General features: G+C 46.9%; 1 protein-coding gene across 2 annotated transcripts in view; it reads left to right on the top strand.

The window, feature by feature from the left end:
- Positions 1-13,203, top strand: part of LOC140906297 (1-phosphatidylinositol 4,5-bisphosphate phosphodiesterase gamma-1-like) — a 138,264-nt gene that overhangs the window by 50,240 nt on the left and 74,821 nt on the right. For both annotated transcript variants that reach the window (XM_073329953.1, XM_073329954.1), the window contains 2 exons: positions 7,079-7,246; positions 9,560-10,853. In XM_073329953.1, coding sequence (XP_073186054.1) covers positions 10,634-10,853 — 220 coding nt within the window. In that variant the 5' untranslated portion in view covers positions 7,079-7,246; positions 9,560-10,633. The remainder of the gene's footprint in view (positions 1-7,078; positions 7,247-9,559; positions 10,854-13,203) is intronic.

Raw genomic sequence — 13,203 nt, 5'->3', positions numbered from 1 at the left:
CAGTTTGTATGGTAATTTCCAGCTTATCTGTATGTGTGTATATATCTATCTATCTTACTATATGTCCCATTCTATGCATCCGGTGAAGTGAGCTGTAGCTCACGAAAGCTTATGCTCTAATAAATGTGTTAGTCTCTAAGGTGCCACAAGTCCTCCTTTTCTTTTTGTGTGGAGATGACATTCTCACTAGATGCAGGTTTCAGAGTAACAGCCGTGTTAGTCTGTATTCGCAAAAAGAAAAGGAGGACTTGTGGCACCTTAGAGACTAACCAATTTATTAGAGCATAAGCTTTCGTGAGCTACAGCTCACTTCTTCAGATGCATATCGTGGAAACTGCAGCAGGCTTTATATATACACAGAGAATATGAAACAATACCTATTCCCACCCCACTGTGCAAGTACTGTTAGCCAGTGTGGAAGAGCACTCTGTGCTATTGTTTAGTTAGTGGTGCTGAGGCTGGGTATGTTACTTACACCTAGTGCATGCTACTAATTTCAGTGGGACCTGAGGGTGCTCAGATCCTTGCAGGAGTGTGCACAGCGCCTTGCAAGATCAGATCTTTAGTCCATCCTTATAAATTTGTCTCCCCAGACCTCTGATCATTTTTGTTGTTTTCTGACATATTTGCTGCATTTTGTCAATAGCTTTCCAGCAACAAGGTACCCAGAAACTAAAGTTATAATCCAGTTGTGGTGTCAGCTGAGCTGTTTAGAGAGGAACTATTGTCTTACATGTACATGATGGATGGTATCCTCTCGCACTGAGGATACCTCTCCCGGAGAGGGAAACCCTGTTAGCAGGAAGAGACAGGTAATAGTAATGAGGGATTCAATTATTAGAAATATCAATAAATGGTGATGAACAGGAGAAATGCATGGTGAATTGCCTGCCGGCTGCAAAGGTTGCGGACCTCTCGAGACATCTGGGCAGATTTATGCATAGGCGCCGATTCCATGGGTGCTCCGGTGCTTAGCACCTACTGGCAGTCAGCTCCCCCCATCCCCTCCCCCCCAGCGTCTCCTGCCCGCCGGTAGCCCCACCAATCAACATCTCCTCCCTCCCAGCACCTCCCGCCTGCCACAATCAGCTATTTTGCTGTGTACAGGAGTCTCTGGGAGGGAGGGGGAGGAGCGGGGAGGGGGCAGAACTGGGCCGGAAGAGCCAGGAAGAGGTGGGGCGGGAAAAGGCAGGATGGGGGTCAGGGCTTGGGGGAAGGGGGAGGGTGGGGGCGGGGTTTGGAGCAGAGAAAGGGGTTGAGCACCCCCCAGGCCCAGGGGAAGCAGGCGCCTATGTATTTATGTACAGTGCTGGGAAGAAGCTGGTGGTCATGGTACACGTAGGTACCCTTGTCATAGGGAAAGGTAGGAGAGAGGACTTGGAGGCCAAATTTAGACTGCTAGGTAAGAGATTAAGGCCAGGACCTCCATGATAGCATCTCTGAAATACTTTCAATTCCACCTGCAGAGTCAGTAAGACAGGCAGAACTGCAGGGTCTCAATGCGTGGATGAGACAATGGTGTTCTAAAGAGGGGTTTAGATTTATTAGGTACTGACAAACCTTTTGGGAAAGTAGGAGCCTATACAGGAAGGATGGACTCCACCTAAACCAAAACAAAACCAGATTGCTGGCATGTAAAATTAAAAGGTCAGAGAGGGGGAATATATATTTAAACTTTAAACTAAGGGCTGGGGGGAAAGCTGGCTGGTGCAGAGGAGCACATGGTTCAGACAGACAGGTCTCTTAGGGGAGGATTTATAAACGGGGATACTCTATATCCTAGTAAAGAGGAGAGGATAGAAATTGATAAAGTACAGGTAGGAACTGAAGAGAAACAGTCACACAAAAGAGAGTCCCATACATCACATGAAGGCAGACAGCTAAATATTGGCAAATTTTATAAGTACTTCTATACAAATGCAAGAAATCTAAATAGTAAGATGGGCGAGCTTGAGTGCCTTGTATTAAATGAGGATATTGATATAATAGGCATCACAGAAACTTGGTGGAATGATGATAATCAATGGGACGCAGTAATACCACGGTACAAAATATATGACTGACAGAGTAGGTTGAGCTGGGGGGAGGGAGGGGGTTGCCCTATATATGAAAGAAAGCATAGAGTCAGATATGGTACAAATCTTAAATGAATCAAATGATACAATAGACTCTCTCTGGATAGAAAGTCTGTGCTTGAATAATAAGAGTATAGCAGTGGGAAAATAATACTGACTGCGAAATGCTCAGGGAGATTAGATAGGCTACAAAAACAGAAAACCCAATAATAATGGGGTCATTTCAACTATCCCCATATTGACTGGGAACATGTCACCTTGGGATGGCATGCAGGTATAAAATGTCTAGACACCATGAATGACTGCTGTCATGCTGCCAAACCAGCAGTCAAGTTAGGATCAGCAGGCCAAAAAACCTGCGTATGAACCTTAAAGGCTTGACAAGAGGCATTGCAATTGTAATCAGGCCAATTCACTTGTGAGTGGGCATCAAAGAGATGCTAAAAGGGGTTAATAGGCTAGGCCCATTCATTTGTCTTGATAAGAAATCGAGGAAGAACTCTGTGTATGTTTATGTCTGTCTATATCAAAAAAGAAAAGGAGGACTTGTGGCACCTTAGAGACTAACACATTTATTTGAGCGTTAGCTTTCGTGAGCTGTAGCTGTGGAATTGAGCTGTAGCTCACGAAAGCTTATGCTCAAATAAATTGGTTAGTCTCTAAGGTGCCACAAGTCCTCCTTTTCTTTTTGCGAATACAGACTAACACGGCTGCCACTCTGAAACCTGTCTACATCCTCAGGTTTCAGAGTAACAGCCGTGTTAGTCTGTATTCGCAAAAAGAAAAGGAGTACTTGTGGCACCTTAGCGACTAACCAATTTATTTGAGCATGAGCTTTCGTGAGCTACAGCTCACTTCATCGGATGCATACCGTGGAAACTACAGCAGACTTTATATATACACAGAGAATATGAAACAATACCTCCTCCCACCCCACTGTCCTGCTGGTAATAGCTTATCTAAAGTGATCATCAGGTGGGCCATTTCCAGCACAAATCCAGGTTTTCTCACCCTCCACCCCTCCACACAAATTCACTCTCCTGCTGGTGATAGCCCATCCAAAGTGACAACTCTTTACACAATGTGCATGATAATCAAGTTGGGCTATTTCCTGCACAAATCCAGGTTTTCTCACATCCCCCCCACCCCCATACACACACAAACTCACTCTCCTGCTGGTAATAGCTCATCCAAACTGACCACTCTCCAAGTTTAAATCCAAGTTAAACCAGAACATCTGGGGGAGGGGGGGTAGGAAAAAACAAGAGGAAACAGGCTACCTACATCCTGTAACTCTAATTAACCTTAAGATCAAAGATGTGTATATACTGCATGAATCTAATGAATATTACCTATATTGTCTTCAGCTTATCTGTCCCTGTTATAATAAATGACCAGCAATTGCCTTATGCAAATCAGTGTAGTTGGATTATGCATAGGTATGTGTATGCATAGGTCAGGAGGAAATAGAATATTAACTTCAAAGGGTGGGTTGTTGTAGGCTCAACAATGAGGAATCTTCAGACACATGCTGTGCTCAAAACACTTGACAGTCTGTTTCAGCTGTAAAAGAAAAAACCTCCAGCAGGATCCTGCCATCTCTGATCTGCTGAACTTTAACAAGGAAAGTTTGAGCCATTGGACACCGATCCCCAAGGAATTACTTGGGATGCCCTGAAAAATTCATAGAAGGACTCCAACAGACTCCACATCTAAGCTAGCATTTGAACTCCAATCTTTTGGATGAACCAGAGATTTATTACAAACTGGCAGATTGAACCACACTGCTATCATCCTGATCTACAGACTCTGACATCAGCTGTAATGGACGTGATTCGTTTTAACCTCTTAATAATGCTCTTCCTTTTTTTATATTAATAAAAAAATAATTAGTTTTAGTTACTAAAGGGTTGGCTACCAGTGTGGTGTTTGGGTAAGATCTGAAGTATATTTTGACCTTGGTTATGTGTCTGGTTCTTTGTTACTGGAAGAACCTAATATATGTGATTATTGGTTTTAAAAATAATTTATCACAGAAGTCTGGTTTGTCTATGAGGGGCTAGAGAGCTTGAAGGGGACTGTCTGTGGCTTCATAATAACTAATATAGTATTTTGGAAGCACTTATTTGTTATTGACTTGGTGAAATTTTATGAGAGAATGTACCACCAGTTTGGGAAATGTGCCCTGTTTCCTGGCAGTCTGACCTGATATTGGTGCTCTGAGCTGTGTCCCATACCAGGCAACATGACAACTGCTTCTTGAAGCAGCTAGTCCTGGAAACCACAATGGGAGAGGCAATTCTTGATTTAGTCCTAAGTGGCACACAGGATCTGGTCCAAGAGGTGAATATAGCTGGACAGCTCGGTAATAGTGACTATAATGTAATTAAAGTTAACATACTTGGGGGGGGGGGGATATCAAAGAAACCCATCACCATAGCATTTAACTTCAAAAGGGGGATCTACACAAAAATGAGGAGAAATTAAAAGGAACAGTCATAGGAGTGAAATGCCTGCATGCTATATGGAAACTTCTGTAAAACACCATAATAGAGGCTCAAATTAAATGTATACCCCAAATTAAAAAAAAAAACAAAAACAGTAAGAGGACCAAAAAATGACACCATGGCTAAACAACAGATTAAAAGAGGCGGTTAGAGACAAAAAGAGATCTTTTAAAAATTGGAAGTCAAATCCTACTGAGGAAAATAGAAAGGATCATAGATTTCATAGATTTTCATAGATATTTAGGTCAGAAGGGACCATTATGATCATCTAGTCCGACCTCCTGCACAACGCAGGCCACAGAATTTCACCCACCACTCCTAAAAAAGACCTCACACCTATATCTGTGCTATTGAAGTCCTCAAATTGTAGTTTGAAGACCTCAAGGAGCAGAGAATCCTCCAGCAAGTGACCCGTGCCCCATGCTACAGAGGAAGGCGAAAAACCTCCAGGGCCTTCCAATCAGCACACCCTCCTATTTTCTGGATCAGCTCTGGTTACAGGCCTATCTATTCTTCTCAGTAAAGAGTCCCCAGTCACATAGACCTGCCTTTTCCTAGTGACGGTGCTATTCTCCAGTCTATCCCCTGTTCCCTCTGGCTGCAAGTTCTTTCCATTCCCATTCTCCCTTGTAATCCTTTTTAACCCATCCTGTATCCTCCTGGGGCTCATATTTGGTGTAATCTCCATTAACTCTTCCCCTTTTCCTATAGGACTAACCGCTCTTCTCTTCTTCCTTGCCCTGTCACCTTCAGTGACTACCTGCTGAGCCCCTTCTTCATTTTCCAGCTTGGAAAAGAGACGACTAAGGGGGGATATGACAGGGGGCTATATAATCATAAATGGGGTGGAGAAAGTGAATAAAGAAGCGTTGTTTACCCTTTCACATAACATAAGAACTAGAAAAGGAGTACTTGTGGCACCTTAGAGACTAACCAATTTATTTGAGCATAAGCTTTCGTGAGCTACAGCTCACTTCATCGGATGCATACTGTGGAAAATACAGGAGATGTTTTTATACACACAAACCATGAAAAAATGGGTGTTTATCACCACAAAAGGTTTTCTCTCCCCCCACCCCACTCTCCTGCTGGTAATAGCTTATCTAAAGTGATCACTCTCCTTACAATGTGTATGATAATCAGGGTGGGCCATTTCCAGCACAAATCCAGGGTTTAACAAGAATGGCCCACCTTGATTATCATACACATTGTAAGGAGAGTGATCACTTTAGATAAGCTATTACCAACAGGAGAGTGGGTTTGTGGGGGGGGGAGGGGAGAAAACCTGGATTTGTGCTGGAAATGGCCCAACTTGATTATCATACACATTGTAAGGAGAGTGATCACTTTAGATAAGCTATTACCAGCAGGAGAGTGGGGTGGGGGGAGAGAAAACCTTTTGTAGTGATAAACACCCATTTTTTCATGGTTTGTGTGTATAAAAACATCTTCTGTATTTTCCACAGTATGCATCCAATGAAGTGAGCTGTAGCTCGCGAAAGCTTATGCTCAAATAAATTGGTTAGTCTCTAAGGTGCCACAAGTACTCCTTTTCTTTTTGCGAATACAGACTAACACGGCTGTTACTCTGAAACCTGTCATAAGAACTAGGGATCACCCAATGAAATTAACAGGCTTTAAAACAGGTTTAAAACAAATTAACAGGTTTAAAACAAACAGAAGGAAGTATTTTTTCACACAACGTACAGTCAGCCTCTGGAACTCGTTGCTAAGGGATGTTATGAAAGCCAAAAGTATAAGTGGGCTATTAGCCAAGATGGTCAGGGATGCAACCCCATGTGCTGGGTGTCCTGAAGATTATGACTTTCATTCACTCCCAGCTTCTGTCCTCATCAATGTTTGCAACTCCTCCTCATTTGCTTTCATCATAGAATTTCATGAACATGCTTTTGACTTTTTCTTCCAGCTCATTAATATAGATGTTAAATATGAGTGATGGCTGCTAGCAGCAACCACAATGCAGCATTCAACCTGGGACAGAGAAGAATTCTTGTGAAGTGTTTTATCTCCCAGGACCACACCTGCTATATTCAGACCAATAAGCTGCTGTGCACAGAGGGTTCTTTTTTGCTGAGCTGCTTGACATTAAGGCTATGTCTACGCTAGCATTTTTGTCGGTAAAACTTTTGTCGGTTGGGATGTGAAAAAAACACCCCCCTGACCGACATAAGTTTAATCAACGAAAGTGCTGGTGTGGACACCGCTGTGTCGGCAAGAGAGCCCCTCCAGCCGACGTAGCTAACGCCGCTCGTTGGGGGTGCTTTAATTATGCCGGCAGGAGAGCTGTCTCCCGCCCGCAAAGAGCGGCTGCATGGGAGACCTTGCAGCAGCACAGCTGAAGTGGCATAGCTGTACTGCTGTAAGGTCCATAGTGTAGACATAGCCTAAGTGCCCTTTAATTCGGGGTAAGAGGCTTTCCAGGTTTCCTAGATTCATTCCTGCCCTCTTCTCTCTGCTTCCTCCCTCGCTTCCCAGTGTTGCCGTGCACGTTAATCAGGAAAAGCCCAGTCAGTACTTGGAGGAGGGTCGCCGCAGAAAACCCCAGGTGCTACCCGGAGCAGTGATCCTCGCAGCGAGTCAGTACTGAATGACCAACTCCCAGAGAGTGCTGGGCTCCAGGAAGAGCCGTCTTGTGGCTGAGAGGTAAAACTGTGGCTCTGACCATTTAGGTCATTAAAGAGCCAATGATCGTTAAAGCCTAGAGTTCTACCATTTATCTTGGCAAGCCCTGATCTGTAATACGGAGGCCCGGCCTGCACAAACTGCAGGTTTCATGATGCAAATCCAAGGGCTGCAAGGTTTTCCAGGCAGAGTCGGCTCCCACCTGCGGCACATGGAGTGCATGCAGCCAGTGGTTCCTCTTCTCCTCCCTACACTTGGAGGAGAGAATGTGGGAGGCTGCTCTGGGCTGTGTCATTCCCCAGCACTCCCAACCAGATTCACCCCCACCAAACCTCCCCATGCTCCTTCTTCCCCCTATAGCCCCCACACCCACCAGATCCTGCCAACATCTCGTTCTCCTCTGTATCCCTTTCACCTCCTTCCACCTCAGCCTCCCCAAAACCTTCCAGCTGCCTCTCGCCCTTTCCAACTCTGAGGGGTTGAGGGAGAGAACCTCCTTCTGCACCTTCTCACCCACCGTGGCTCTCAGGGCACTGAGGTAAAGGAAGTCAGGTGAGAAAAGTCACCTGTCAGGGCAATACTTGGCAGTTCCCTCCAGGATGATAAGCCTTGTTCCAGTGTTCCTCCCTTCTGGATGCCATCCCCTCCCCGTCTCTCACCACCACCCCACTTCCATGCCTCTCCGTGCAGCCCCAGTTTTACTATTTCTTTCTTTAGACTGAAATAATAACAAAAAGACACTTCTACAGGAGACCTAGACACCCTGACCCTTGATTAATCTTACTACACCATGCATAGCACAGCCAGCAGCACTGAAAGGCCTTGCCTGTATTTCCATGCTACCAGTGCAAATGTTATTGCAATTCATTGTGTCTTTGTAGTCAGAGTCCATCAGGTTCCCCCTATGATGCCCCACAAACTTCATCCTCCATCCCCTAGGCACTGACTCCCTGAGTGCTCCAGGGCTCAAGCACCCACTGAAAAAAAAAGGGGTGCTCAGCACCCACAAGCCACAATGGGTTTTTTTTATGGAATAAATGTTATTAAAGATGTCCATTGGAAGTTACTTTGCCTTAAACCGACATTTTGCAATGGCACCAGTAGGTGCAGGAACACTTACATGGCACACAGTGAAACTGGAAGGCAGAATTACTAGACTAGTATTAGGGCAACCATATTTTCCCAAAGGAAAAACAGGACACAGCATTGGGACAGCTTGAGGCCTCCTGTCCCCCCATGCAACCACCCCCCAGCCCTGCCTCCTGCCATGAGGCCGGCAGGAGCCCCCCACCCCCACCCCACCCGTGCACAGGGCCAGGCTGAGGTCCCCTGCCGCCTACCCATGCATGGGGCCGGCCTGAAGGCCCCCCCCGGTACAGGACCAGTCCGAGCTCCCCTTTCCCCCCTGCCACGTGGGACCAGCCCAAGACCTCCCCTTCCCGTGTGCAGGGCCAGCCCAAGGCCCCCCTCTACCCACTGCACACGGGACCAGCCCAAGACCCGCTGACCCCACCCCCGAGCCACTCTCCAGAACTCTCACTCCTGCGCAGGGCTGGAGTTGTCCCTTGCCCCCAACCCCTGCACATTCCTCCGTGCCCCACTAGGGGTCGCACCCTACTTTTCTGGCAAACTGGGCAATTGTCCAAAGTCGGGACTGCTGGGACAGGGCTTAAAAAAGGGACTGTCCTGGCCGAGACAGGATGTATGGTTCCTCCTAACTAGCATATGGCAATACACAGTTAGGTAATGGAAGTGAGTATGGCCAGGCTGAAAGATGGATACATTTGGACATCAATGGGACAAACGCGACTGAATAATGTAGCTGTCCTTAACGTGCATCAATACCCTACCAGGGAACTAGATGTAAATAAGATTGCTGACAGTTTCATCCAGAAAGCTACAGAGAGACATAACGTCATTAAACTGTGATGCTAGTGAAGACAGCTTGTAGGTGAGTGCAATGATTTTAATATACTGTAATTCATGATAATGTAATTATATAGTTGGTTACTATTTTAATAATGATTAAATAGTTAAGATACCAATGATAGACTCATATTCAATAACTAGAATATGGAAGAAGTGTATAAATATGCTGAAAATAGCTTCCCCCCAAAACTGGCAGAGCCCCCCCCCCCCTCTTCGAAAGCACCCATCCACAAAAACAAAAGTCAGACTCTCCAGATGTAAGAACTGTGTGGACAGCAGCATGTCCCATGCTGCTTCCCAGCCCGTCCTGCCCTCATCCCTCCAGAGGGAAGCAGGTGCTTCCTGCCTCTAGATGTCACTCTCCACCATCTTTTCTTTCTCTCCTTCTATTTTTCTTTCTCCAAGATCCTGCAATTTTTTTTTTTAAATTCCTTTCTGATCTCTTTCCGGCCATGTGCGATTGCAGTTTCCTCTGGGCGTCCATTTCACCAGCCTGAAATTAATCAGCAGAGAGAGGGAGAGAGAGAAAAGGGGGGAGAACCCCCCCTTGTCATCTTGATCCCCAAGCAGAAGCAGAGCAGCAGCCCCCAGGAATTCACACCAATACTCCCTCGCCAGGATCTGCAGGCGGAGAGGAGAACTGCAACCCCCGGGCTCCCTAACTGTGATCTGCTGGAGCAGGGGGAACCCCACATCCTCCAGATTCCCTGCCAGAAATCTAGTGGACCAACCCCTCTTCATTCCTCCCCAGAATCCACAGGAAAAGCCATCAGGAGACCGCCTGTCCCTCCTCCACTCCAGCCCTCCCCACCCCCAGTTTGGAGGAGGTTGCTCCTTGCTGGCTGAGGGGGAATTCTCTGGATCTGGCTGGACAGCCTTTTTTACTTTGCACCATCTGGGCTTCTTTCCTCCATCTCTTCCACAGCTGACAGTAAAACCCAGCCTCGCAGAGCTCTACAAGGGGCTTTTCCTCCATGCCACCCTGCAGCACGAACAGCTCCAGCTCCCATGCGTGGATTGTGTGGGTTTTGTGTGTGTAAAGGGGCTGCTGTAATTTCAGCCTCCTGGACCTGCCCTGGTTGGATTATTTTTATAGCTCTGATTTGAAAAGCAGCCATCAAGCCTTCCTGCCTGCCTGATCTTTGACTGCTGCAGCTGCAGCTGTATTATAGCAGGGAAGCCTCATTCCTGGGTTGCAGAGAGAGAAGGTTGCAGGATCCTTCAATCCCACCCCCTTCCTCTTTCCACAGCTCTGAGGAGAGTCCTGGCTCTTTGCAGTATATGTGGTGGAAGCCAGCACTAGGAGCCACTGCAGCAAAGGAAGCACTTGTCTCGGGTGATTTGGGGGAAAGGAATTGAAAATAAGAGGGTAGATTTTGTTTCTGCGGGTCTTGGCTTCATTTCCCAAAGGCTCGTTCCTTTCATGCATGACACAGATCCTGCTCTGTGATTCCTTCAGGCGATGGCCATGCAGTAAAGATGTCAGTGTACAGGGTGAACAGTGTCAATGGGTTTTTGGAGGACTCCAGGATGGAGGTTGGGGACATGGGGAGGATCCTCAGGAGTTTGGAAATTGGGACCGTGCTGACCTTGTTCTACCAAAAAAAGTCCCAGAGGCCAGAGAGGAGGACGTTTCAGGTGAAGCTGGAGACCAGGCAGATCATTTGGAGCCGGACGCCTGAGAAAGTGGAAGGAGACAGTGAGTATATTCCGCATCGCGGCATGAACCAAGAAAATGTCTGTCTCTAAAGCTGACAAATGTCTCTCACTAGGGGAGCTGGGCTTGGTGCAGCTCAGTCCAAGATTCCAGGAAAATCCAAGCTGACTGCACTGGCTTGTAAATCTCTGTGGGGAGGCAGCCTGGCCTAGTGGATTGGGAACCGAGGAACTCCCCTATTCTAGTTCTGGCTGGGCTCTGCCAGTGACTTGCTGCATGGCTGTCGGCAAGTCTCTAGATCTGAGCCTGTAAAATGGGATGGTGGCTGTTGAGAGGGTTCACGGGTTAACCTTAGTAAAGCTCTTTGAAAAGTGCTATTCGTCTGTTATGTTTTATCCATCGCTGTGGTGATGGCGGTTTAATGATGGGTCGCAGCACCTTTCTTCTAAGGAATGGTGCTAACTGTACTGGAGGTTTCGACCATGTGCCCAGGGATCGTTTCGCTAGCCACAGAGAAGCAGCAACCTCTGGAGCGGAATGTGGCATCTGTTTCGCCGCAACAGTCAGTGAAGAAGAATGCAGCATGGAAGTGCAGGGGGATTTAGATCAGGAGCATGTAGTTACTTGCGCAGGGAGGTGGCCAGGACACCAGGATTAACACTTCCTCCCCTGATAAAAAGCACCAGGAGATCATTAATAATCACAAATGGTCATGACCTTTGTTTACGTCGCACCCTAAAGAGGCCTCATCCAGCAGCCCAGCACCACCCCGGGGCGCTGGTTCTGTGCTGGGGAAGAGCGCCACCTACTGCACCAGCAACACACCACTTCCTGCAGCGGCCCGAGTTTGTCCCGCGGAGGTTTCCCACCCACGCCGTGACCGAGCCCAGCCCTGTTTAGAATCACTGAATCACTGAAGGTCAGGGTTGGAAGAGACCTCAGGAGGTCCTCTAGTCCAACCCCTTGCTTGAAGCAGGACCAGTCCCCAATTCTTGCCCCAGATCCCTAAATGGCCCCCTCACGGATTGAACTCACAACCCTGGGTTTAGCAGGCCAATGCTCAAACCACTGAGCTATCCCTCCCCCCATTGTTTAGCACATTGTGCCTGAGCAGATGACAGCATGAAGGGAGTGGGCTCCTCTTTTCACCTGCCTCCCATTTATTTTTTCAATAAGTTCCCAGCAATTATCATGCTGTTGTCTCTCTTGTCTCGCTCAGCCACCACAATCCCCATCCTCTCCCTTGGCAGCTCCGCACTCTTACAGCCTGCAGAGCACATGCGGCCACTCTGTTATCTCTTCCTTTCTGATTGCCCTTGGCGTCCCTGCTGCAGTTCCCCTGACGATAATGGAGTTGACAGGGGTGAGCGGGTGGTGTTTTCCTGCTTTGCCTCATTTATGCCCTTCCCTGTGCTTTAACCCATCCTTCTTCTTTCTAGTCCCTTCCACTCTGCTTGCTTGGTGGGGGGATACTCTCAGCTCAGCAGGGGCGAATTCACTCTCGTAGTGCGTGTTACTGCTAAGGGGAATTGTGTGGCTCCTGCCAGAAGATAATACGTGTTCATCTGCCTCCCGTGTGTTGCTTACTCAGGGTCTACTTCATCAGCGGCAGAAGAGGGAGGTATTGTCCCTCTGTCATGCTTTAAATGGCCAATCCCATCCCTTATTCTTGAGAAGTGGTTGCAGCCAGCCATGATTTTACACAGGAAACCAGCACATGGTTATGGAGATAACACTAACCCTCCACAGGGAAAGCCCCACTGAGTATGGAGTCCCTTTAATGTGCAGTTATCCTCTGAAAAGTGGCTGTGGAAGAATGATCCCTCCTTACGCAGCAGATCTGCTCCCCCTGGGTATATCAAAGGCAGAGCTACTTGCTTTAGTGACAAAAATTAAGTGTTTACTACTTTTACTCCTATCAGCTCTTTAGACCCAACACAGCTCTGGGAGAGGGAGCTGGAGTCATGCATCATCAACAGGATTGTTTACGTTTCAGTTGCAGGGTCAAGTGTGCATCTTCGTTGCTTTCATATCCTGCCCTTAGTTATATCTTTACAACCCTATTGCCTTCAATGGGGTTGCAGAGGTATAACTGAAGGCATAATTTGAAAACAGTGAAATTACACAGGTGTGAGGACAAAATTTAGCCTGAAGGGTCATTATCACTACTGATGATGCATGAACCAAAAAGAACCCAGCTTGACACTCAGATCCCAGGACAGTAGATAGAAAAACATTTTTTTACTTGGAAACGTATAGGATTTGTTCTGGACTCACTGAGAGATGATAAATATGGATTCCTTTTTATGGTGATTTTTGAGCACAGAGATGTGCGCTAATGGTCAATTGGATATTTGCAAAATGATGCAACATTTAACAGATCAAAGTGCTG

The sequence above is a fragment of the Lepidochelys kempii genome, chromosome 2 (genome assembly GCF_965140265.1).
Source record: "Lepidochelys kempii isolate rLepKem1 chromosome 2, rLepKem1.hap2, whole genome shotgun sequence".
Lineage (NCBI taxonomy): Eukaryota > Metazoa > Chordata > Testudines > Cheloniidae > Lepidochelys > Lepidochelys kempii.
Note: the sequence above shows the minus strand (reverse complement) of the source record. Positions and strands in the feature narration are given on the sequence as shown.